The following is a 24,560-nucleotide window of genomic DNA, read 5'->3' as shown; positions in this document are numbered from 1 at the left end:
TTGTGTAGCATGTCTCCTTTATTTTCACTTCCACAATATACATAATAGCAATAATTTAAGTGTTATTTCTTTATAAATATCACTTCAATCAAACTTTCATGTATATATGAATGCTTAAATATTATTTTCCACTAGGGTTAATAATTTAAAGTAGCACACATTCTGGTTTCTTTGATCAGTATGATCACTTTCAAGGTACAAATAAGCTTTATGGTATTACGAATATGAAGGCCAGATTACCAAATCATATATGTTCTTGTTTATAGGTATACCTTGTTTTCAAGGTATCTCAGGATAAATCAGTAACTATAGTCTTCAATCAACACATTGTAGTATTCTTCCCTCAGCTTTCAATAAAAAAAATTACTGATGAGTGCTAAATTATAACACCACAGTAACCATAAATAATCTTTTACTGCACAAAAGTAAACACAAGAGGTAGTTTTCCAAAAGTAATCAAGTTCTTAGGACTATGCAATCCTCTGGAGTGTAAACTTCTGAAGCAAGGATAGATAGAAAAAAAAGATTTGAACCTGATTTTAGCAATGTACTAGCATAAATTTTTGTAATACATCATCAAGAATGTATTATTTCTTTGGCTTTAAGGAGAAATATCATCAATATGGCTACATTTGTATAGACAGTTACACATTATCCGAGGAGAAGAGCTAACTACCTGATTTAAAGTAATGATAAAACTGCTTATTGCTGTATTTGGACATACAGAAAATGCCTTAAATTCATCACAGGATTGGGGTAAAAGACATTTCAGATCCTCTACGAAATACTTAACCCACTGTCGAATAAATCCACCGTGACTGACTATAAGTATATTAGCCATTAGATCCACTGGACTACTGGAATTGTCATCATTTACATTAGAACTGTTGGTGTGCACACAGCACGGATTTTTTACTGAAATATGCAAACCTCCTGAATAATCAGCAACTTCATCAAACTGATCTGGCGTACCATAACCTTTGTCTGTATTCTCCATAGGAAGCTGACATAAATAATTAAAAAAATCCTCTGCCCGAGCTTGAACCTGTAAAGCAATTAAGAGTCTTGTTAAAGAGTCTGTTGTATGTACAATATACTCCATAAGTGACCTGCACTCCTTTCTCACCATCACAGCTGAACTGTATCAGATTGATTGCAAGTTGCATGTGCTGCTGATTAAATATGCAGGAGGCATATTTTGGCACGAGCTTTCGAATATGCATATTTTTCAACTTGGTGGGCCAAGTTCCTAGCTCCCGTACTGCAAGTTGCTCAATGTGTACTGTGGCTAACAGAACTCAGTAAAAAGGCTTACTCCTACTCTGTTTTTCTTGCATACGTAACAGCAGCATCATCAAACCCAAGACCAAGACCAAGACAAAACATAACAGAAATTGTGGTGATGGGACATAGACTTCCAACATATGCAACAGCATACTACTGTTAACTTAAAATACACTTCAGCCTAATTAATGTTTAGAGGCCAATATTAATTTAAATCTCAACAACCTGCCAGTAGTGTGGATATCCATATTTAGTACATGGTTAGGACAATTACTTTATTTATCAATTGAGAAAATGGCATTTGTATATTTCTATCAGACAATCTAATGGAAATATGATATAATTATAGACAGTCTTCCATTTCGTGAACTCAGAATTAATATTCACTGAACAAACCACATATATTCTGTTACTGGAATGCTCACTGTTTTAGTAGACACAACAATTTTGAATGTGGGTTGAAGAAGCTTGAAGAAAGCTGATGGCATTCTGTTATCCACAACAAAAAGAAAATCAAAAGTTTAAACCAGTCATTATTCAATTCTCATTGATGCAATTTACAGGAGTATTATCCAATCAGACTAATAACCACAATCTAACCTGAACATTTTAAACATACTTCAGCATGGCCAGGCAATTGCACAATCTCCTTGTGAACAAAGCGTGAGGCATCAGATACAAAGTCATCCAAGAACTTTCAATGTTCTGTGTGGTCCAAATTTGTTGCACACACTTTATGAAATCGAATTCCAGCCTAAAGCACAATCCTTAAAAAAGATAGAACTTGAATTTGTAAAATGATTTTCACAACTAAAGATTTCCCCAAGTCCTGTACACCCAAAGAACTTTTGAGGGTATTAGTTACAATATTGTAAGTAAATAAGGAAACCAATTTGCATATTGCAAGGTTTCATAAATACCTTTGAGATAAAGAATGAATGATCTGTTTAAGGGTTGTTGATTGAGGGATAAAATAAAACTGTAAAAGCTTTGAAAAATCCCATCAATTCTTTTATATCTACTTGCAAGGGTAGAGAGATCCTCAGACTTAAAAATGCATTTCTTCAAGCTTCACCAACTGAAACAGGAAACCTCAGCAAGTGCAGTTCCAGTGCACTTAATTTCAGAATTGAAACTGAGCCATGTCTTCTCATTCAAAGTTGAGAATCACTTCTCCACTAATCTGATAAAAAATGATCAATTATAGCTGAACTATTTAATAATAAATAACATTCACTGTACAAATTCGTTCCAAGTCTTTATCTGAATATAAATGAGACAAGCTAGCTCATATGTTTCTAGACAAGGTTGTCTCTTGCATTAGCAATTCTAGATGACTTACTTCATCTACAGTCTCAGCCCCTGGTGGCGTGAAGAAAGGACACTTCTGTCCTGCAGCCTTTGCCATTGCCCTGAGTTCACTCAGGGGCTTTCCTTCAACAATCCCATATCTCTATTAACAAAAAAAGGGGTTATTATTTATTATTCTAACTTTGTATTCAAGGAAAGATTTAAAATTCCCTTATTTCACCTGCATACGTAAACTCTTCACTTCTTTGACAACTTTTCCTCTTTGATTAGCACAAAAAGGAATACGAACCATGTTATTCTGCAACTTCCTCTCATCAATAGAGAAGTTGCTTGGCAATTCCTGCTTTTCATACTGCACTTGAAAGAAACTCAATGCTATACCCCACAGCAGTTCAATTTTTCCCCAAATTATAATGAGCTGAGTCGTTGTACGAGGAAAAAGATAGAGTATTGTAGTTTAAAGTTGGGTCTACATGATCCACTTCACTTATTCCTCACCCCCTGACACTCCTGGTTGAGATAATTATGTTCTTGTAATTTATTTTTTTTATTGAAGTTCATCAAACAAACATTTCCATAAGATGTATTTCAGACATTGTACATATATATCATATAATCATATATATCACAAAATCTCCACAAAGTATTTATCTGGGGTATACACTTATAAAAAAGAGTGGAAAGAAAAAACAAGCAAAAGGGAAGAACTATGTACAAGTAGGGAGTGATCTTTTTTTTACAACAGATTCATTGATTTGTGAGAATAAAATCAGGCCTATGAGGCATTATGAAGTTAAACCATTTTTCCCAGTATGAATCAAATTGTTCCAGCTTATGATTAACAGAAAGAAGAGAGTTTAACTAATAAATAAGCTTTCAAATACCCCGTGCTTTTCTACAGTGAAATCTGTATAGATTCCGTGCTGTTCCACACACCATCAGTTTGTTGTGATGTGGCCAAAAACTGTTTTAATGGTAGATGAACATCAAAGGAATTACTTCCTCAACTACTGGAAATACCCTAAGCATTAAAACTGCCCAATAGCTGGAGACAGCTAGTGAGAGGCATCTACCCAAAATGGCCAGATCAAACTGGAGACATTATTTATTTAATGCTCAAAGTAGTAATGCATATAGGCAAACATATGCAATGGATTTTAGGAAAATCATTAGCTCACTGAATAAGTACTTCAAAATAAATATTTGATTTAAAATAACTTATAAAATTCAATATACTCTGTGCAAAGTTTTTGTATCTTTCCATTGTGATGTTTTCCTACTTTGATCAGCTTGCAATCATTGTCAAAAGTATTGGCAGTTGTAATTTAATACCATGCTACTGATGAATCATTTTATTATGCATCAGCTGAAAGTCCCTTCTTTCAACATTACCCTTATATCATTTCATGTGATTTAGATCCAACCAAAAGACTTCACCCTCCAAATCTAAACTAGTTTTAGAATGTTGCTGATGTGTCTCTTTAATTAACTAACTGCCTACAAGTATAACACTGGTTTAGGGGAGATCAAACATCAAAATTATAGTCCCCAAAATCTATTTTCACAGCTTAGGGATATTACTGCAGGTAAAATTATACAAGAAAAATACATTTGGAAACTTGAAATGTTCCAGTATATTACATACTCAATTTTAACAATTATAAAATTAAAATTGTACCATTAATTTTCTAAATATCAACTTAAGAGAAAGAAGCCTTTATAGGATTCCTTCCCACAAGTTTTAAAATCAAAGTGTGGAGTGGAAACATGCAGAACAGAATTGCAAAGAATAGACCTTAGATGAGGTTAGTTGATGCGAAGGACACTGGAAATGCAAAATAGATCAGATTTAAGAAAAACATGGGTTCTCAAGAGTTTTGTAACGATGAAGAAAGTTATAGACACAGGAAATAGTAGAGACATGAAGCGATATTAACTTAAAGATGAGAGTTATAAATCAAAAATGCTGCTGAATAGTAAACTCAAGTAGGTTAGTGAGCATAGAGAAAGCAGGCAAAAAATGTAGATGTTTGGCACTGACCAAGTTAACAGAAAGTGGAGGATATAGAACAGCCATGAAAGCGTGAGTATTTAGGCAGAAAATTGAAAAACCCCAATAGCTTAAAGGATTATATTTTAGGATCAACTGAGACCAGCCTCATTTGATTCATTAGATATTATTCTGCAAAAGCACAAACTCTGTATGAAACACATAAACCAATCTTAGAGACTTTTTTTTTAAGGAAACCACCAGGAAAGTTGATGAAGGAAGAGTAGTAGACATTGTCTACATGACCGTTGACAAAGTTCTGCGTGACAGTATGGTCTAGAACAGGCATTCCCAACCTCCTTTATGGCCTAGACCCATACCATTAACCGTGGGGTCCATGGTTGAGAACCCCTGGTCTATAAGGTTTAATCAATTGAAATTCAGGATGAAGTAATAAACTGGATTCAACATTTGCTATGCAAGAGAAGCCAGAGAGTGGTAGTAGGTAGTTGCCTCTCCAGATGCAGGCCTGCAACTACTGATGTGCCACAGGAATTGGTGCTAAGTCTATTGTCGCTTGTTATCTATATTAATAATTTGTGGATGATACTAAGATTGGGGGCATAGTGGACAGCGAGGAAGGCTATCAAAACTTGCAGTGGGTTCTGGACCAGCTGAAAAAATGGACTGCAAAATGGCAGATAGAATTTGATGCAGACAAGTGCGAGGTGTCGCATTTTGCGAAGACAAACCGAGGTAGGACATAAACACCGAACGTTAGATCCTTGAGGAGCGCAGTAGAACAGAGATCTAGGAATACAGATCCATAATTTCTTGAAAGTGGAATCACAAGTAAATAGGGCTGTAAAGAGTTTTTGGCACAATGGCTTTCATAAATCAGAGTATTGAGTACAAGATTAGGATGTTATGTTGGAGTTATACAAGATGTTGATGAGGCCAAATTTAGAGTTTTAAGTGCAATTCTGGTCACCTACCAACAGGAAAGATTAGTAAGATTTTAACAGTATAGAGAAAATTCACAAGGATATTACATGAACTTGAGGACTTTAGTTATAGGGAAAGGATGCATAAGTCACAATTTAATTCTCTGGAGCACAGAAGAATGAAGGGAGATTTGACAGAGATACACAAAATTATGAGGGGTATAGAGAAGGTAAATACAGGCAGGCTTTTCCCACTGAAATTACGTACAAAGGCTAGAACGAGAGGTCATAGGTTAAGGGTAACAGGTGAAATATTTAAAGGGAATGGGGAATTTCTTCATTTAGAGGGTGGTGTGGGTGTGAAATGAGCTGCCAGCGGAAGTGGTGGATGTGGGTTTGATTGCAACATTTTAAGAGAAGTTTGGATAAGTACATGAGTGGGAGGGTTATGGTCTAGGTGCAGGTTGATCTGACTAGGCTATTAACAGTTTGGCACAGACTAGAAGGGCCTGTTTCTGTGCTGTAGTGTTCCATGAGTCTATTACGTTACCTATCCTGCATTTACCTGTTTAACACCTCCCACCTGTTTTTTGTTCCTTGGCATAAATCCTTTTCTGATTTTATGATTTGGTAAGTCTCATCCAATAATTCCTATATACACAAATTATATTATCTTATATTTGCCTAAATGAATCTGTCTCACTGACCTCATATTATAAGTTCTTACCATTCTCAAAGTTAATAGTTGTTAGTCTTTGGTAGTCAAATATGACAGCATTCTTGCACAGCAGGGATGGAGAGATAGGTCAACCTACAAAAAAACCCTGAAATCTGATTTGTCTTTAGGCATTCCTACTAAGCACCCTTCCTTTTCAACCAGGTTCTATCAACACATTTCATAAAGAAACTTCTCTAGATAGCTGCTCAAAAAGGTTTTAGAATTCCACGTATAAATGATTATGTTTCCCTCAATATACATGTGCTGGAACGTGACTTTTCAAATTAGATATCTCCTATACATTATCTGCCTTTGTACACTGTGCCAATGAAGCTCTAAAAATGGCACTTTATCCTTTGCCTGGGCACTTAAAGCTGGATCTCATTATCTTCAGACCATTACCACTGTTCCCATTTTCGACATTAGGTGGCGTTAATGTACCAGTGTTGCCATTAAACTTTGAGCAACTTTTATTTTGTTCCTTGTCCCATCCCCATTTCTCTCTCATGCTATCACTCTTTTTGGCATTTAATCACTTTTGTCCTGCACTTGTTACAGAAATTCTGGTCTCTTCTTTCCTTGTCTTTTCCCTTCATTCTGCAATTATTTAAAAATGTTTAATTCCCCAACTATTTCAGTTCAGCCCCAACCTAAACGTTAACTCTGTTCTTCTCACTACAGATGCTCTGTAGGCTGCTATTACGCCCAGCTTTTATTTCATAACTTATTTTTCCCCTTTCCACAACACAATAGAGATATTTTAATACCAGGTAATATATGTCTTAGCCACATACACAGTTGCAAGAAAAAGCTTGTGAACCTATTTGTGAACTGGTTTTCTGCATTATTCACTCAAGTAGGTGGTCTGATCTTCATCTAAGTCACAAGATCAGAAAAACACAATCTGCCTATAACTATTACCACACAAACAATTGTACTTCTTATCACCACTGAGTATACCACTAAAACAATCACAGTCTAGGTTCAACACCAGGGTAATGCCTTCTACAAATGTCAGGTGCTCCAATCACTAAGATGAGATTTGAGTAGTGGGTTGTAGAGGGGCCCTGCGCTATATAAAAACACACACACACAAAGCCAGGTTACTGACAGAGCCTGCCCTTCTGAAGAAGGAACTGGTTTTATGCACCATGCTTCAATCAAAACAACTTTCAGAGGGCCTTAGAAGAATTGTAGAGATGCATGAAGCTGGAAAAGGCGACAAAAGCATTTCTAAAGACTTGAGTATTCAACAGTCCACAGTAAGAGAAACTGGCTCCAAATGGAAGAAATTCAGTACTGTTGCTACTCTCCTTGGGAGTGGGTGTCCTACAAAGATCTCACCAACAGCAGAACGTGCAGTGCTAAAAGAGGTGAAGGAGGTTACCCAAGGGTAAGAGCAAAAGACCTGCAGGAATCTGTGGAACTTGCTAAAGTCTCTGTTCCTGTGTCCACTATAAGAAAAACACTGAACAAGAATGGTGTTCACGGAACGTCACCACTGCTTTCCAAACCAACCATTGCTGCACACCTCAAATTTGCAAAAGACCACCTGAATGTTCCACAACGCTTCTGGGACAATGTTCTGTGGACAGATGAGACAAAAGTTGAACTTTCTGGCAGAAATGCACACTGCTACGTTTGCAGAAAAAAGGGCATCGCACACCAACACCAAGACCTCATCTCCACTGTGAATGGTGAAAGGAGCATCATAGTTCGGGGCTGCTTTGCTGCCTCAGAGCCTGGACAGCGTGCAATCGTGAGGGAACAATAAATTCAAAATTGTATCATGACATTTTACAGGAGTATATCAGGGTAACGGTCTGTCACCTGAAGCTTAATAGGAGTTGGATGATACAACAAGACAATTGATCTGAAAGATAAGAGTAAATCAATAGCAGAATGTTTTTAAAAGAAGACAATTTGTGTTTTGGAATGGCCAAGTCAGAGTCAGACCTTAACCCCATTGAAATGTTGTGCAAATCTGATCAGCAGCTGCAGGAAATGTTTGATGGATGTTATTGCTGCTGAAGAAGGCGCTATCAGCTATTACGTACCAGAGTTCACATACTTTTTCCAGCCTGGACTGTGAATGATTAAACAATGTGTTCAATAAAGACATGAAAAGTACAATTGTTTGTGTGTTATTAGCTTAGGTAGATTGTGCTCGTCTATTATTGTGACTTAAATGAAGATCAGACCACATTTCATGAATAATTCATGCAGAAAACCTAGTAATTGTAAAGGATTCATAAACTTTTTCTTGCAACTCTATATAGCTAGGGTGCCTAACTTTCTGCACAGTACTTCAGTACTTTTATGTATTACACTGCCGCAAAAAAAACAAATTTCATGATATACGTGAATGATGGTAAACCCGATTCTGATGTGGGTCTCGATTGTGGACTGAGAGTGGGAAAGGGCCAGGAAAGGGAAATCATGGCTGGGAAAAGGGGAAGAGAGAGTGGGGAGAGCGGAACCATAACAGACATTCTGTAATGATCAAAAGACCAATTGTTTGGAATCAAATGACCTTACCTGGTGTCTCAGTGCTGGTGTGTGCCTGCACTCACGCCACCCCTATCCCACACCCCTCTTGTAGCTCTCTGCCCTCAGCAGTCCCAACATTCTTTGCTCCTGTCAGATTTACAAATTTGCTCTCTGCTCCACATTGACAAATAAGAGTATTGTGCAAATGCCTTAAGGATGCTTGCTATATGTGCTAAGATTTTTGTGCAATACTGTACACGGCAGCACTTTTACAGCTGACACAAGTAAATGTCAAGAAATTACATTGAGAACTGTAGATAAAGAAAGATAAGAAACCTGCAGTGATGTGTCCTGACAAAATGAAACCTTCAATTCCAGAATTCACAAAACTTTGACAAAACTCAAAGTTTTTCTTCAAGTTCATCTATGATCCCTTCAAAACGCACCTTTGAGTTCTTCTGATACTTACTCTTTCTCGAAGCCTTGTATCACAGGTTATTTCAAGTTTAGATCCATAACTGTTCTTTAATATAATAGCAGATGCAGTCTGAAACACAGATTAAGCATTTTATAAGCACCAAATATGCAATGAATTAATATTGCAAATTGGTTTACGTTCAAAGATAAAATTACAAAACAGCTCTAAATTATTGGTTTGTTGGTACTTTCAAAAGGGCTTTGGATAAGCACCCATGAAAGAATAACTTTCAGGGCTTTGAGGAAGGGACAGATAAATAAAACAAACAGGACTGCCCCGGGAGCATCTTCACTGAGTTAACAATTTCCTCTGTGCTAAAGAATTCTATGAGGACACAGTTGACAATAATGGGGCCACCATGCTGTTTGAAAGAACTCTTGCAGAGATGACACAGGATTGGGATGTTTTAGATTTTCAATAGATGTATCTAATCACTTCTGACTTCAATAATCATCCTGCCCTGTCAAGTTTCTACTCCATCCCACTTATATACATCTGGGGGTGGGGGTTAGGGTGCAGGGATGGGAGGGTTTACTGGCTGGCACTTTCAAGCTTATGCACACACCTTCCAAATGATGAAAGATCAATTTATGCATTTTCACTACAATAACATCATCATCATCATGTGCCGTGTCTTATTGATGTGGGCGATCCTGGCCTTCTCCATGACCAGGATTGTTGTTGGCAATTTTTTTTCTACAGTAGTGGTTTGTCATTGTCTTCTTCTGGGCAGTGTCTTTACAAGACCGGTGACCTCAGCCATTATCAATACTTCTCAGAGATGACCTGCCTGCTGTGGTCACATAACCAGGACTTGTGATATGCACTAGCTGCTCACACAACCATCCACCACCTGCTCCCATGGTGTCATGTGACCTGATCAGGGTGGGGGGGGACTAAGCAGGCGCTACACCTGATCCAAGGGTGACCTACAGGCTAGCGGAAGGATTACGTCTATAATTGCACAACAATTCTTAAAAAAAGTGATGGTGCAGTAGATAATGATTAGCACAACACTTTACAGTGTCAGCTATCCACTTCCACGGCTGTCTGTAAGGAGGTCGTACATTGTCCGTATAACCGTGTGGGTTTCCTCCAGGTGCTCTGCTTTCCTCCCACAGGCCAAGTTTGTACGTGTTCAGGTTAGTAATCCGTGGGCATGCATGGTAACACTTCTGGGCTGCCTCCAGCACATCCTTGGATTGTGTTGGTTGTTTACACAAACAACACATTTCACTGTATATTTCAATGTACCATAGATTCCGGATTTTAAGCCGCTACTTTTTTCCCACATTTTGAACAGCTTTGAACTTTGCGGCCTTTAATACGGAGCGGCTAATACATGATTTTTTTCATGCCGCCTCGTAAACATTTTGCCTCATAACAGTAGACCAATAAAATTGATGAGTAGTTCACAGAGGTCCAATGAAATTGTACGATAAATCAAGCGCACTTTCACAATTAAATTATTGTAAATCAGTCATTTGTACTCACCCTCATCAACATGGAAAACACTCGAAGCATTGTGCTGCCTTATGGCAGTTATTTAGTTTATAATATTTTCGCTTAGTAATTCATTTTCTAGTTAAAGTTAGAAGAGTTTTAACTATATTTGTTTTCTGTACTACATCGCGGGATGCTATGACGTCACACCCGGTTTCGCAGTGTCTTGTGGGAAAAATGCCGTTTGCGATAAACGGAAAGGAGGGGGGGAGCACATTACGCGAGCGGCTTTGGATCTGAGCGAACGCTGCTTTTAAGTTAAAGGCGATCAATAACTTTTCCTGGTAGGCTGCAGTATATATATTTTTTACCAGTCGTTAGGAGATATTGGAATGTTGTTCAGTAAAGAAGTATACGCAACGTATATTTAAAAGTAGCCGCGTTACGGGCACGGTTCGAAAAAAAGCATTTGCAATATGTATTTGTTTTTGTTACCATATGGATTTAATTAAAAGTTAAAAAATCCTCACGTGTAATATCTTTCTGTGTAAATATCTCATATTACAACGTGGGACACCTGCGGCCGAAAATCCGGTGTGGCCTTTACAATTAAAAAATTGATTTTATTTCTAAAATTAGAGCCAGCGGCTTTTAATCAGGTGCGCTCTGTAGTTCGGAATCTACGGTACTTGTGACAAATAAAGTTAATCTTTAAGATCTTTAAACTAACAAAAATACTTCATAAACTACCAGAAATGTTTAAAAACATAAAAATAAAAAAACACATACCTTCTTAATGAAGGTAAGTAACACGTTTCAAATTAATGGGATGTGCTGCTTATTCTAGCTAATTGCATCCACGCCTTCAGCTAGGTATGTCAGTGTGCTAGCAATGGATTCAAGAGCAACTCCAGAGGTGCTGGCACCTCATCACCAGCTTGTCAAAGCACAATAAAAGACAAGCAGATCCACTAGATAAGTTCCATAGTGAACTTCCAGCCAGAAGCATTTTAATGTAATTTGAGTCTCCAGCAAATGGAGAATAACATCAGCATCTGAAACAAGCAAGGCAATTTCATATTAATAAATTTTGGAAAAGATTGCACAGTAAAACTTTTAACTTGCCCTTTACTCATTTCAGATGTGCATTAACAGCAATTTTAACTTTTAACATTTCAACATCCGTTAATTAACAAGATAGCTAAAACAGCAAATTTTCTAGCATGATTTTAGACACACAATTACTAAATATAACTGAAACAGAATTTTCACTAAGCAAAACCAGCAAAATAAAAATTGAACCCACCTGCTTAGCACGTTGTAGATCACTTGAGAACACATGAGTGAATTTGATGTTGCTGAGAAACTTGCCTGCAGCCTCAGCCTGCTTGAGACCAATCTGGGACAGTGGTTCATCCACTCCTTGTCCTGATAAGGGATATACAGATGGGAAAACATTAATTTTTGTCAATGTTACTTATGATGCATATCTCTAAAGTATTCTGAATTATAACAGAAAATAAAAGTGTTTGGTCAAGCTAGCACATTCTTTTCATTATAGAGAAACCGTTTAATCCCCATCTCAAGAGAAACCTATTATTTCCCACTAAAACAAAAATGTATTAAGCCTCTTCTTGTAAAAATCCAACATGAGTTTTGTAAATCTTAATATTTTTAATTAGAACGAAGGAAGATGTTTTGGTTACTGGATGCCAATGACATCAGTTCAAGACAAAGGTGGAATTATTCTTCTAAGCAATGTTTAAGGCCCAGCTACCTCCATATGCTTCACTGATATGCTCCACCATAAGGTCATAAGTTGAGATATTTTTGATACTTATTCAGCTTTCAATTCCATTTATATTTCCTCAGAAAGTGAAGAGATCTATGCCAAATACCACAACTTCCACATTTCATCCTTCCTTTACAACACAGCATGAGACCATATAGCCAATCAAGTTCACATTGGCTTGTAAAGAGTCATCCCATCCTCCAATCTTTTGTGCAATTATCCTGACATTCCCATCAATTTCCCCCAGATGCTATACATACCTACAGCAGGGGCAATTTACAGTAATCAATTAATGTACTGACAGTATGAGACCATTCCTCCATACAAAACAGTTTCAGTTCATCAATATTTCTGGGATACCTTGCATGAACAGCCCTTTTCAGGTCATACCACAGTATCTCAATTGGGTTTAGGTCTGGACTCCCAACTTGGCCATTCCAAAATACTAATGTTCTTTCCAAACCATACTGTTGTTGATTTACTCTTGTGTTTCAGATCATTGTCTTGTTGCATCATCCAGCTTCTATTAAGCTTCATTCAGGCAATGGACCACTATCCTGACATTCTCCCATAAAATATCTTGATTCATTGTTCCCTCAATGATGGCAAACTGTCCAGGCCATGTGGCCCCAAAGCAGTCCCAAATTATGATACTCCTTGCACCATGCTTCACGTGTTTGGTGTTTTGGTGTTGTTGTGCAGTGCCCTTTTTCCTCCAAGCACAGTGGTGTGCATTTCTGCCAGAAAGTTCAACTTTTGTCTCATCTGTCCACAGAACATTGTCCCAGAAGTGTTATGGAACATTCAGGTGGTCTTTTGCAAATTTGAGATGTGCAGCAATGTTTGTTTTGGAGACCAGTGGTGTCCTTCCGTGAACACCATTCTTGTTCTGGGGTTTTCATATAGTGGACACACGAAAATAGACTTTAGCAAGTTTTAGAGATTCTTGCAGATCTTTTTGAACCCTTGGGTTCTTTTTCACCTCCTTTAGCATTGTACATTGTGCCATTGGTGTGATCTTTTCATGTCACCCATTCCTAAGGAGAGTAGCAACTGTACTGAATTTCCTCCGTTTGGAGACAATTTCTCTTACTGTGGACTGATGAACACTCAGGTCTTTAGAAATGCCTTTGCAGACTTTTCCAGCTTCATGCATCTCTACAATTCTTCCTCAAACACCCTTTGATTGAGGGATGGTGCATACAAACAGATCTTTCTTGAGAAGAGCAGGCTTTTTAAAAGAAAAGGGAGGGGCACTTATATCACCCACACTTCCAATCTCATCTCATTGATTGGAACACCTGACTCCAAATAGCTTTTGTAGAAGGCATTACCCCAGAGGTCCATTACTTTTTTGAACCTAGACTGTAATTGTTTAAATGGTGTACCCAGTATTGACAAGAAGAAATATAATTGTTTGTGTGTTATCAGTTTAAATAGATTGTGTTTGTCTATTATTGTGATTTAGATGAAGATCACACCACATTTTATGAGTAATTAATGCAGGTATTTGCAAAGGGCCCACAAACTTTTTTTTTGGCAACTGGAAATATTATTCCTTTAAAATCAGAACAAAGGTGGGGCATTCTGCGGGGAAAAAAAGTTCAATTAAACACAACAAATTGGACAAGTTTCCCACTTGACTCAAGCCCCATCTGTCACCAGAACTCCACTGCTGGAACATGTACTGTTTACAAGATATATTGCAGCACTCACGAAAGCAGTGCTCTCTCCAGATTTAACAAATGAATAAGTAGGCATTAAGTAACAGCAGTCTTCCCAAATCACAGGCGATTCCCCACTGAAAAGCGCATTGCTATCCTTTTGCTGACACGGCATCGAACTGCAGCCATATCATAACAGATTCACTAGCGTTCACATGAACGACAGCAACTCAACGGACTGGCTTATCACTGTTGTTGAGAACAGTGAGGGATAGCCAATAAATGCTGGCCTTGCTGACAATGTCTACAAGCCATGAATAAATAAACAGAAATGTTAGCAAGTAAATTGGTGAGCATAACACAATTTAAAAACTGATGAAGTTTTAATGAACAGTGACAGTGATTTTGTGTGTGTTCCTCTCGATTACCAGCATTTTCTGTTAGCTTGTTTGCTGACAATCTCATGCAAGACCACAAGAATGAAGAACTATTCACAATGTTTTTAGTTGGTAGAAGATTCTGTGGTAACTTCTGGTATCAGCAGTTTAGCAATTTGCTTGGGTGGAGTTGAAAGTACACTACTCTATAGACATGGTGTTGTTTGACCCAGCTGTCTGAAACACTCCTCTATACCACAGCCTTATACTTTAATTAAGGAAGACAATTCTTTTAACTGAGTGCCAATTTTGTGCATTCAGGGTTTTTTAGGTTCATTAGTCAAATAGCATGGAAATGCAGATACTATTGCAAATTTTAAAAGCCAATTGGACAAGTCCTTGGATAAGTGTAAAGGGATTTGGCCTAATTCAGACAAATGGATTAGTAGAGACAGTATCAAGGGTGGCATGGGCTGAAGGAGCTGTATATTTCTATGATTCTGTGGTTGTGGGAAAGAGGTAAAGACGTGGTGATGGGAAGGGAACTCCATGCAATTTCCAATATCCTTAAAACATTCTCCTATCTGTATTCAGGCAGAACCTAAAGAGCAAGGCTCCAGGAATTAGGACAACAAAGAGGTGGTCACAGGAGGCAGAGGAGCGGCTACGAGATTACTTCGAGTTGAAGGACTGGGCCATGTTCAAGGTCTCATCTGTGAATCTGAATGTATATACCATGGTTGTCACAGACTTTATTAAACAGTTGTAGACAAGTGAGTCCCACAAAATCATTCAGAGTCTTCCCTAACTCTAAGCCATAGATGAACCATGAGATTTGCAATTTGCTGAGGGCCAGGCCAGCAGCATTCAAGTCCAGAGACCACGAAACTTACAAGAGGCCTAGGTATGTTCTCTGGAAAGCCACCTTACAGTCGAAGTGGCCGCTCCAGGCTAAACTTGAATCAATGAAGGATGCTCAATAGTTGTGGCAGGCCATCATCTCTTATAAAATAAAATCAAGCAACATAGACAACAAAAGGGCTTTGCTTGCAGATGAGCTTAATACCTTCTATGCTCGCTTTGACTGTTAAATGGAGAAACCATCATGAACTCCCACAGCCCCCACTGATTGTGTGATTTCAGTCTCCGAGGCCAATGTGTGAGCAGCCTTCAGGAGGGTGAACCCACAAAAAACATCCTGCCTAGACAGGGTACCTGGTCAAATGTTAAAGGTTTCTGCTGATCAACTGGCTGTTTATGGAGATCATTAGATTCAAGCATACTTCACTTATATTGGTGCCTTAAGAACATGGTAACCTGCATCAATTATTTCCCTTCAAAGTGGTGAAGTGTTTTGAGAGATTGGTGATGAAACACATCAACTGCTGCCTGAGAAGCTACTTGGATCTACTCCAATTTGCCTACTGGAGCAACAGGTGCACCGCAGATGCCATCTCATTGCCTCTTCACTCAACCCTGGAACATCTTGACAGCAAAGATGCATACATAATAATACTCTTTATCGACTACAACTTGGCATTCAATACCATTTTCCCCTCAAAACTAATCCACAAGTTTCAAGGCCCTTGGCCTCAATACCTGCTTGTGCAATTGGATCCTCCATTTCTTCACTTGCAGACCCTAGTCAGTTCAGATTGGCAACAACAGCTCCTCCTCAATCTCGATCAGCACAAGTGCACCGCGGGGCTGTGTACTTAGCCCCTTGCTCTACTCACTTCACACTGTTTGGCTAAGCACAACTTCAATGCCATATTCAAGTTTGCTGACGACACCACTGTAGTAGGCCGAATCAAAGGCAATGATGTATCAGCATATAGGAGGGAGGTTGAAAATCTAGCTGAGTGGAGCCACAACAACCTCTTACTCACTGTCAACAGGACCAAGGAGCTGATTATTGACATCAGAAGGAGGAAACCAGAGGTCCGTGAGTCAGTCCTCATCAGAGGATCAGAAGTAAAGAGGGTCAGCAGCTGAAAATTCCTCCGTGTTATCATTTCGGAGGACCTGTCCCGGGCCTACCACGCAAGAGCAATTATGAAGAGAGCAGGGCAGCGCCTCTACTTCCTTAGGAGTTTGTGGAGATTCAGCCTAACAAACTTCTATAGATGTGTAGTGGAGTGTATATTTTCAGGATGCATCATAGCCAGGTATGGAGCATCAGTGCCCTTGAATGGAATGTCCTACAAAAAGTAGCGGATATATATGCCCCAGTCCACCACGGGTAAAGCCCTCGCCACCACTGTGCACATCTACACCAAGAGTTGTTGCAGGAAAGCAGCATCCATCATCAGGAACCCCCACCTCCAAGGACATCCTCTCTTCTTGCTGCTACCTTGAGGAAGGAGGTACAGGAGTCACCGGGTTCAGGAACAGTTATTACCCCTCAACCATCAGGCTCTTGAGCCAAAGGGGTTAACTTCACTCAAATTCACTTGCTCCATCATTGAAATGTTTCCACAACCTATGGACTCACTTTCAAGGACTCTTCATCTCATATTCTTGATATTTACTGATTATTTCTCTATTTATGTTTGTTTGTTTATTTGCATGGCTGGCATGACAAGCTATGAAAATGAATGTTTTTCATCTTTGCAGTTTGTTGTCTTTTGCACATTGATTGAACACCCAAGTTGGTATGGTCTTTCATTAATTCTATTATGGATTTATTGAGTATGCCCACAGGAAAATGAATCTTAGGGTTGTATATGGTGACATACATGTATTTTGATAATAAATTTATTTTGAACACGTGCCCTTACAGACTTCAGGAATCTTCGAATCCAGGATTGAAGATAAACACCATATTGGAGTTGATGGATTAAATGATGCCAATCCTCCTCTGTAGGATTTTGTTTGGGAGCCAACAATGGCTCCCAAACTAACTGCAAATGTACCGTAGATTCCGGACTACAGAGCGCACCTGATTAAAAGCCGCTGGCTCTAATTTTAGAAATAAAATCAATTTTTTACTTGTAAAGGCCGCACCGGATTTTCGGCCGCAGGTGTCCCACGTTGTAATATGAGATATTTACACAGAAAGATATTACACGTGAGGATTTTTTAACTTTTAATTAAATCCATATGGTAACAAAAACAAATACATATTGCAAATGCTTTTTTTCGAACCGTGCCCGTAACGCGGCTACTTTTAAATATACGTTGCGTATACTTCTTTACTGAACAACATTCCAATATCTCTTAACGACTGGTAAAAAAATATATACTGCAGCCTACCAGGAAAAGTTATTGATCGCCTTTAACTTAAAAGCAGCGTTTTCGCTCCGCCGCTCGACCCCCGCCGTCCCGTTTATCGCAAACGGCATTTAAAAGCAGCGTTTCGCTCGGGTCTAATGCCCCCTCCTTCCCGTTTATCGCAAACCGGTATCCCACAAGACGCGGCGAAACCGGGTGTGACGTCATAGCATCCCGCGATGTAGTACAGAAAACAAATATAGTTAAAACTCTTCTAACTTTAACTAGAAAATGAATTACTAAGCGAAAATATTATAAACTAAATAACTGCCATAAAGGCAGCACAATGCTTTTCTTCGAGTGTTTTCCATGTTGATGAGGGTGAGTACAAATGACTGATTTACAATAATTTAATTGTGAAAGTGCGCTTGATTTATCGTACAATTTCATTGGACCTCTGTGAACTACTCATCAATTTTATTGGTCTACTGTTACGAGGCAAAATGTTTTCGGCGGCATGAAAAAAAATAATGCATTAGCCGCTCCGTATTAAAGGCCGCAAAGTTCAAAGCTGTTCAAAATGTGGGAAAAAAGTAGCGGCTTAAAATCCGGAATCTACGGTACTTATTGGAGGTTGGAGACCAGGAGACAATCTGTCCTGGAGATAATGGGTTTGTTTTGTTGCTGTTGTTCTGTGAACATGGTGGGTATGCGACATTTGCGCCAGAATGTGTGGCAACATTTGCCTGCAGCACACCATTAGCTTTGTGTTGGCTATGAATGTAAATAACACATTTCACCGTATGTTTTGATGTACATGTGATAAATAAATGATTCTGAATAAGTAATAAATTTTAAAACAGATTATGTAGCCCATCACATTAAATGCATCTGTGATGCATGCATTAACCCTTTTAACAAAATACAAAATATTAAAACTATTACTGTGCAAAGGAGGAGCAGAGTGAGATAACTAATGGAATAAGTTTTCACCAACACCAAGCTGAGAAGGTAAGCAAAAGGACAAACAAATCAAGAGGCACAAGCTTGAGATTAAATATGTAATATTTCTTAATGTTAGGGCTTACCTTGAAGGAGTTTTGCTTTATTGTATCTCGTCTCACCACTAAAATAGAACATTTGTATCAATAGTATTAGTAAAAAGTAAAATTTCACACTACTCAATTGAAGTGCTTCAAATATCTACCAACAAATGTATCTCTAAACCAGGGGTTCCCAACTTGGGGTCCATGGATCCTTTGATTAATGGTAATTTTCCATGGAATAAAAATGCTTGGGAACCCCCGAACTAAACAAATGGTATTACTACTGTAAGAGCACAGGAACAATGACAGAAGAACTGCAGTTTTTGCAGATTTTTTAGCGTGGTACATTTTTCAGCAGCTTACATAACACTATTAAGGTAAAATCTCAACAGAAATAACAGTAGGAGGAAATATACTCTAGTAACCCCAAATCAGTAGTCGTTGCTCTCAGACACACCCTCATTCTCGGCACTATGATATATTTTTTATTTTATTCATTTTTATTTAGAGATACAGAGCAGAATAAGCCCTTCTGGCCCCTCGAACTGCACCGCCAGGCAACTCCCGACTGAATGCCAGCCTAATTACAGGATAATTTATAATGACCAATTAACCCATTAACCAGTATGTCTTTGGACTGTGGGAGAAAACTGGAGAAAACCCAGACATTCACAGGGAGGATATAGTCTCCTTACAGACTACGCTGGAATTGAACTCTGACGCCCCGAGCTGTAATAGTGTCATACTAAATGTTACACTAACGTGGCACTCAGTGAGCATCATGCCATTGTCTCCATGACAGTCATGGCTCCCATTTCCTCAAGAGTCCTCCTTCCAGCAGCTTCTACTCTTAAAACACTCCAGCTCTGCACAAATGCTTTTGATCCTCTTCCCAAGATCCACAAGCCAATCAACTTCATTGTTTCAGCCTATCCTTGCCCCAGTTAAATTATTTCTCTCTACTTTCATTTCATCCTTTATTCCCTGATCCTTTCCCTTTCCTAATGCTTCCTGTAATTTGGACATTTTCTAATTCCCCCATCCCATCTGTCTGAACTTTACAATCAATGATATAATAAAGCCACACCACACCAAGGTGGTTTGAAGGCCTTTCTTTCACCTTTTCCTTGAAGGAAGACTTAAGCAGTTCCGCTCCATCAACACACTTACTCCTCTGCCTATAATTTGTTAGTTATAGAAAGATAAAGCTCAGAAATTAGCCTTTTGGCCCAGCAACTCCAAACTGATTATCAACTGCCCAGTTACACTGATCAACTGTGAGAAGAAATTGGAGCACCTGGAGGACACCCATGTGATCACAGGGTGAACACTCAAACTGGTTGGTGATAACATTGCCTCCTCACTGACGATCAACACTGACATACCTCAGGGGTGTGTGCTTAACCCACTGCTCTATTACATCTATACCCATGACTGTGTGGCTAGGTTAGCTCATATGCCAATTATAAATTTACCGATAACACAACCATTGTTGGCAGAATTTCAGATGGTGACGAAAAGACGTTTGGGAGCAAGATATACCAGCTAGTTGAGTGGTGTCACAGCAACAGCCTTGCATTCAATGTCAGCAAGACCAAAGAGCTGATTGTGGACTTCAGGAAAGGTAAGATGTGGGAACACAAACCAATCCTCATAGAGGGATCAGAAGTGGAAAAAATGAGCAATTTCAAATCGAGACTGTCAAGCTCTCTTGAGGATCTAATCTGGCCCCAACATATTGATGAAACTATGAAGAAGGCAAGACAGCAGCTATATTTCATTAAGAGTTTGAAGAGATTCGGTTTGTCAACTAAAGCACTTGAAAACTTCTATAGATGTAAAGAGCATTCCAACAGGCAGCATCTCACTGATGTGGGGAAGGCGGGGGCGGGTGGAGATACAGCACAGACCGAAAGAAACTACAGAAAGTTGTAAAATTAGTCAACTCCAGCTTGGGTACTAGCCTCCACAGACATCCAAGACATGTTCAAGAAGCAGTGCTTTAGAAAGCCGATGTCCATTATTAACGACCCCCATCACCCAGGGCATGCCCTCTTCTCATTGTTACTGTCACGAAGAAGGTACAGAAGCTTGAAGGCACACACTCAGTGATTCAGAAACAGCTTCCTCCCCTCTGCCATCCGATTCCTAAATGGACATTGAACCCATGAACACCTCACTTTAAAAAAAGATCTACTATCTCTGTTTTGCACTATTTTGAATCTATTCTATATATATACTTTAATTGATTTACTTGGTTGTTTATTTTTTTCTTTCTATATTATCATGCATTTCATTGAGCTGCTAAGTTAACAAATTTCACCACACATGCTGGTGACAATACACCTGATTCTGAACTCCACAACAGCACCTGAGGTTAGGATTGGACTCTGTCCTCTAGCAACCACTCGACCAGCTGCATCTTCTTGGACTGAACTTTCTCTTTGAACTCTACCTACTTTCTAATGGTCAAGGATGTAATTAATGTAACTTGCATAGATCCCAAATACCCCTGTCTCTGCCTCCTCCACCGACTCTTTTTCCAGATCATCAAAACATGTATGGCTGCTACTCCTTCCACTCAGAACTCTGCCGATTCCTACCCAGCTCTCAGCTTGATCCCCGAAAGGCCCATCTCATGGTCCTTTCTTTTTTTTGCTTCATCCCAGGAGATACACCGACAGTCAGCATCCATTACAAACCCACAGCTCTCTCAACCTCTCTCCCTCTGCTTCCTGTAAGGAAGCCATTTCATTCTAGCTGTTCCTCCATTTCACTCGTGTTTCCTCCGATGATGAGAATTTCTACTGGGCCTGGCTCCCGTGTACTGGCGCACACTCACAAAGGAAATGCAGTCTAGCCGAGTGATTAAAGCCTATAACCATCCAGTGATATTTAATCTTGTTTGCTAATACGATCTTCCTCCATTGAAGCCTGAATAAAAGTCCTGTCCGCCGCTGTCTGTTAAGAAGCCTCCGGTGCCCAGAGCCGGAGAACTCGGTCGGGAGTGGGTTATTACTGAGAGGAGGGCAGCTGGTCTGCCTCGCCGGGCCGACGACCTGCTCCAGGCTGGACACCGCGAGGCTCAGCATCAGCAACCGCCCTGGTGCTCCCGAGGCCAGGCGCACCACCCAGCCCCCGCTCGCTCGCTCGTTACTTACTGACGGACCAAGGTAACGCCGAAGTTCTTCATAATACCGGCGCATGTCCTGGGATCTCTCCTCCCCGGTCAGCTGCTGCACGTCTCGGCAAAGCCCCTTCCGATAGGACACACCGCCCAGAGGCCGAACCCAAACCAATCCGAGCAAGGAGCTTCCGAGAACCGCGTGATTCGAGAGAGCCTGCTCATGGCACATACCTGCCCTGCCCTTCCCCATCCTGCAACTTTCTCTTGGCCAATCACACGGTTCTACTTAATACAGTCAATACCTGCCCACTTACATTAATATTGTTCCATTCACACTGTTCTATTTAATGCAGTCTGCGTCTGCCTCTGCCATTTAAATCGTTCTATTCAATTTAACCTGTATATGTTAAAGCTATTCATCCTTTTCCATTTTTTTTGCAGTCTGCCCTTGCATTCATATAACCATTGAGTCCGTACCTGTCCCGTTCTTACACGTCCATCTATCTGGTGTGAACCGACAAGGGAAAGATACATGATGGATTGAATGCAACAACATCAACATCAAAGGCCAGGTACAAATTGTCTATTTAATTAAGCCTTTTTTTTTTAGTATGAATGAATTTTATTTTGATATATAAAAGACTTTGACCCCGTAGCTGCCCTGAACTATTCACACTGTTTCAACCAACGCAGCCTGACGACCCTTTGTTAGAAATTGCAGGTTCCGCTCAGGCGCACCTGAAGAGGTGAAGACAGGCTGACCTGAAAGAGTGTTGGCCCAAAGGGCTGTGTACGATGAACCAGCAATGAGCAGGGCAAAGGGACAACTAATCAAGAAATGTGCAAGTGTTGACGTTTTGGAGCGAAGATGTTGCATCAGAACTAAGAGTGGAGAGGGAAGACAGCCAGGATAAAGAGGAGAGGTGAGACAGGTGGAATGTGGACCGATGATGAGAAAAGCCCATGGCCAGATGAGGAGGAGGAGGAGGGGGGTTGGAGTTGGAAGACAGAGGCAGGTGAGAGATACGTGGAAACAGATGAGGGAAAAATAAATACAAAGATGGAGGGCGGTGGTAGAAACATCAAGAAAGTTGATAAGTGGAGACACTAAGTTATGAGTGCAGGAATCTGATAAGAAAGAAAGGTGAAAGGTGATAATACATCACTTTCAGGGAGAGATAAAGGGGGAGTGGGAAATGGATAGTTGAAGAGATTGTGGAGGTATTAGTAGCGATCCTTTGAGAATCATTAGATTCTGGTAAAGTTTCAGAGAACCGGAAAATTGCAAAAGTCACTGCACTTCCTAAGACAGGAGTGAGGAAAAAGAATGGAAATTATAGGCCAAATATCCTGACTTTGGTGGTTGGGAAGATGTCGGAGTCCATTATTAAGGATGAGATTTCAGGGTACATTGAGATACATGATAAAATAGGCCAAAGTCAGCATGGTTTATTTAAAGAGAAATTTTGTTCAACAAATCTGTTGAAATTCTTTGAGGAAATAACAAGCAGGATGGACAAAGGAGAGTGAGTGGATGTTGTTTACTTGGATTTTCAGAAGGCCTTTGCAAAGTGGCACATAAAAGGCTGCTTAACAAGATCCATGAATTTACAGGAAAGGTACTACCATGGATAGAAAATTGGCTAACTAGCAGTAGGCAAAGAGTGGGGAAAAAAGCATACCTTTTCTGATTGGCTGACAGTGACTAGTAGTGTTCCACAGGGGTTGTGTAGGGACAGCTTCTTTTCACATTATTTAGATGATGGAATTGATAGCTTTGTGGCCAAGTTTGCAGTTGATATGAAGATAACTGGAAGGGCAGGTAGTGTTGAAGAAGCAGGGAATCTGCAGGAGGGCTTAGATTGATCAAGCAAATGGTCAAAAAAGTGGCAGATAGAATATAGTGTAGGGAAATGGTTAGAAACATAAAAAACCTACAGCACAATACAGGCCCTTCGGCCCACAATGCTATGCCAAAAACGTACTTGCTTTAGAAATTACCTAGTGTTACCCATAGCCCTGTATTTTTCTAAGATCCATGTAGCTATCCAGGAGACTCTTAAAAGACTATCATATCTGCCTCCACCACTGTCACCGGCAGCCCATTCCACACACTCACCACTCTCTGCGTAAAAAAAAAAAAAAGTTACCCCAACAACTCCTCTGTACCTACTTCCAAGCACCTTAAAATTGTGCCCTTAAATTTGACAGTACATCAACTAGAATTCGAATTGTTTATTAGTTTCACATGTTTCACAGGTCATGCAGTTTGGTAGGAGGAATAAAGGCAGAAGCTATTTTATAGGACCAGAATACAACAGAAAAGTTATAATGCTGAGGCTTTATAAATCATTGGTCAAATGGCACTTGAGAGGATTGTGAACAGTTTTGGGCTCCTTATCTAAGGTAGGATGTGGTGGCATTGGAGAGGATCCAGAAGTGGTTCCTGAGAATGATTCTGGGAATGAACAGATTAATGTATGAAGAGTGTTTGATGATCTGGGCCTTTACTCATTCGTTGGAATTTAGAAAAATGAGGGGAATCTCACTGAAACTTAACAAATATTGAAAGGCCTAGAAAGAGTGGACATGAAGAGAGTGTTTCCAATAGTCTAGGACCTGGGGACACAGCCTCAGAATGCAAGAACATTCCTTTAGAACAGAGACGAGGAAAATTTTCTTT

The 24,560-nt window shown here is 39.6% G+C and overlaps 1 protein-coding gene across 1 annotated transcript; it reads right to left on the bottom strand.

The window, feature by feature from the left end:
* On the bottom strand, positions 1-22,118 carry LOC140738679 (fructose-2,6-bisphosphatase TIGAR-like). The gene is made up of 6 exons (XM_073066336.1): positions 21,912-22,118; positions 18,793-18,830; positions 11,965-12,086; positions 9,207-9,284; positions 2,627-2,737; positions 1-1,045 (listed from the first exon to the last, which is right to left on the bottom strand). Exons 1-6 carry the CDS (start codon positions 21,941-21,943, stop codon positions 602-604), a joined length of 825 nt encoding a protein of 274 aa, XP_072922437.1. The 5' UTR covers positions 21,944-22,118; the 3' UTR covers positions 1-601.
* Between the last annotated feature and the right edge of the window lie 2,442 nt (positions 22,119-24,560).

This window comes from Hemitrygon akajei, chromosome 14 (genome assembly GCF_048418815.1).
Source record: "Hemitrygon akajei chromosome 14, sHemAka1.3, whole genome shotgun sequence".
Taxonomy (NCBI): domain Eukaryota; kingdom Metazoa; phylum Chordata; class Chondrichthyes; order Myliobatiformes; family Dasyatidae; genus Hemitrygon; species Hemitrygon akajei.
The sequence above is the reverse complement of the archived record's forward strand: the minus strand, read 5'-3'. Positions and strand labels throughout refer to the sequence as shown.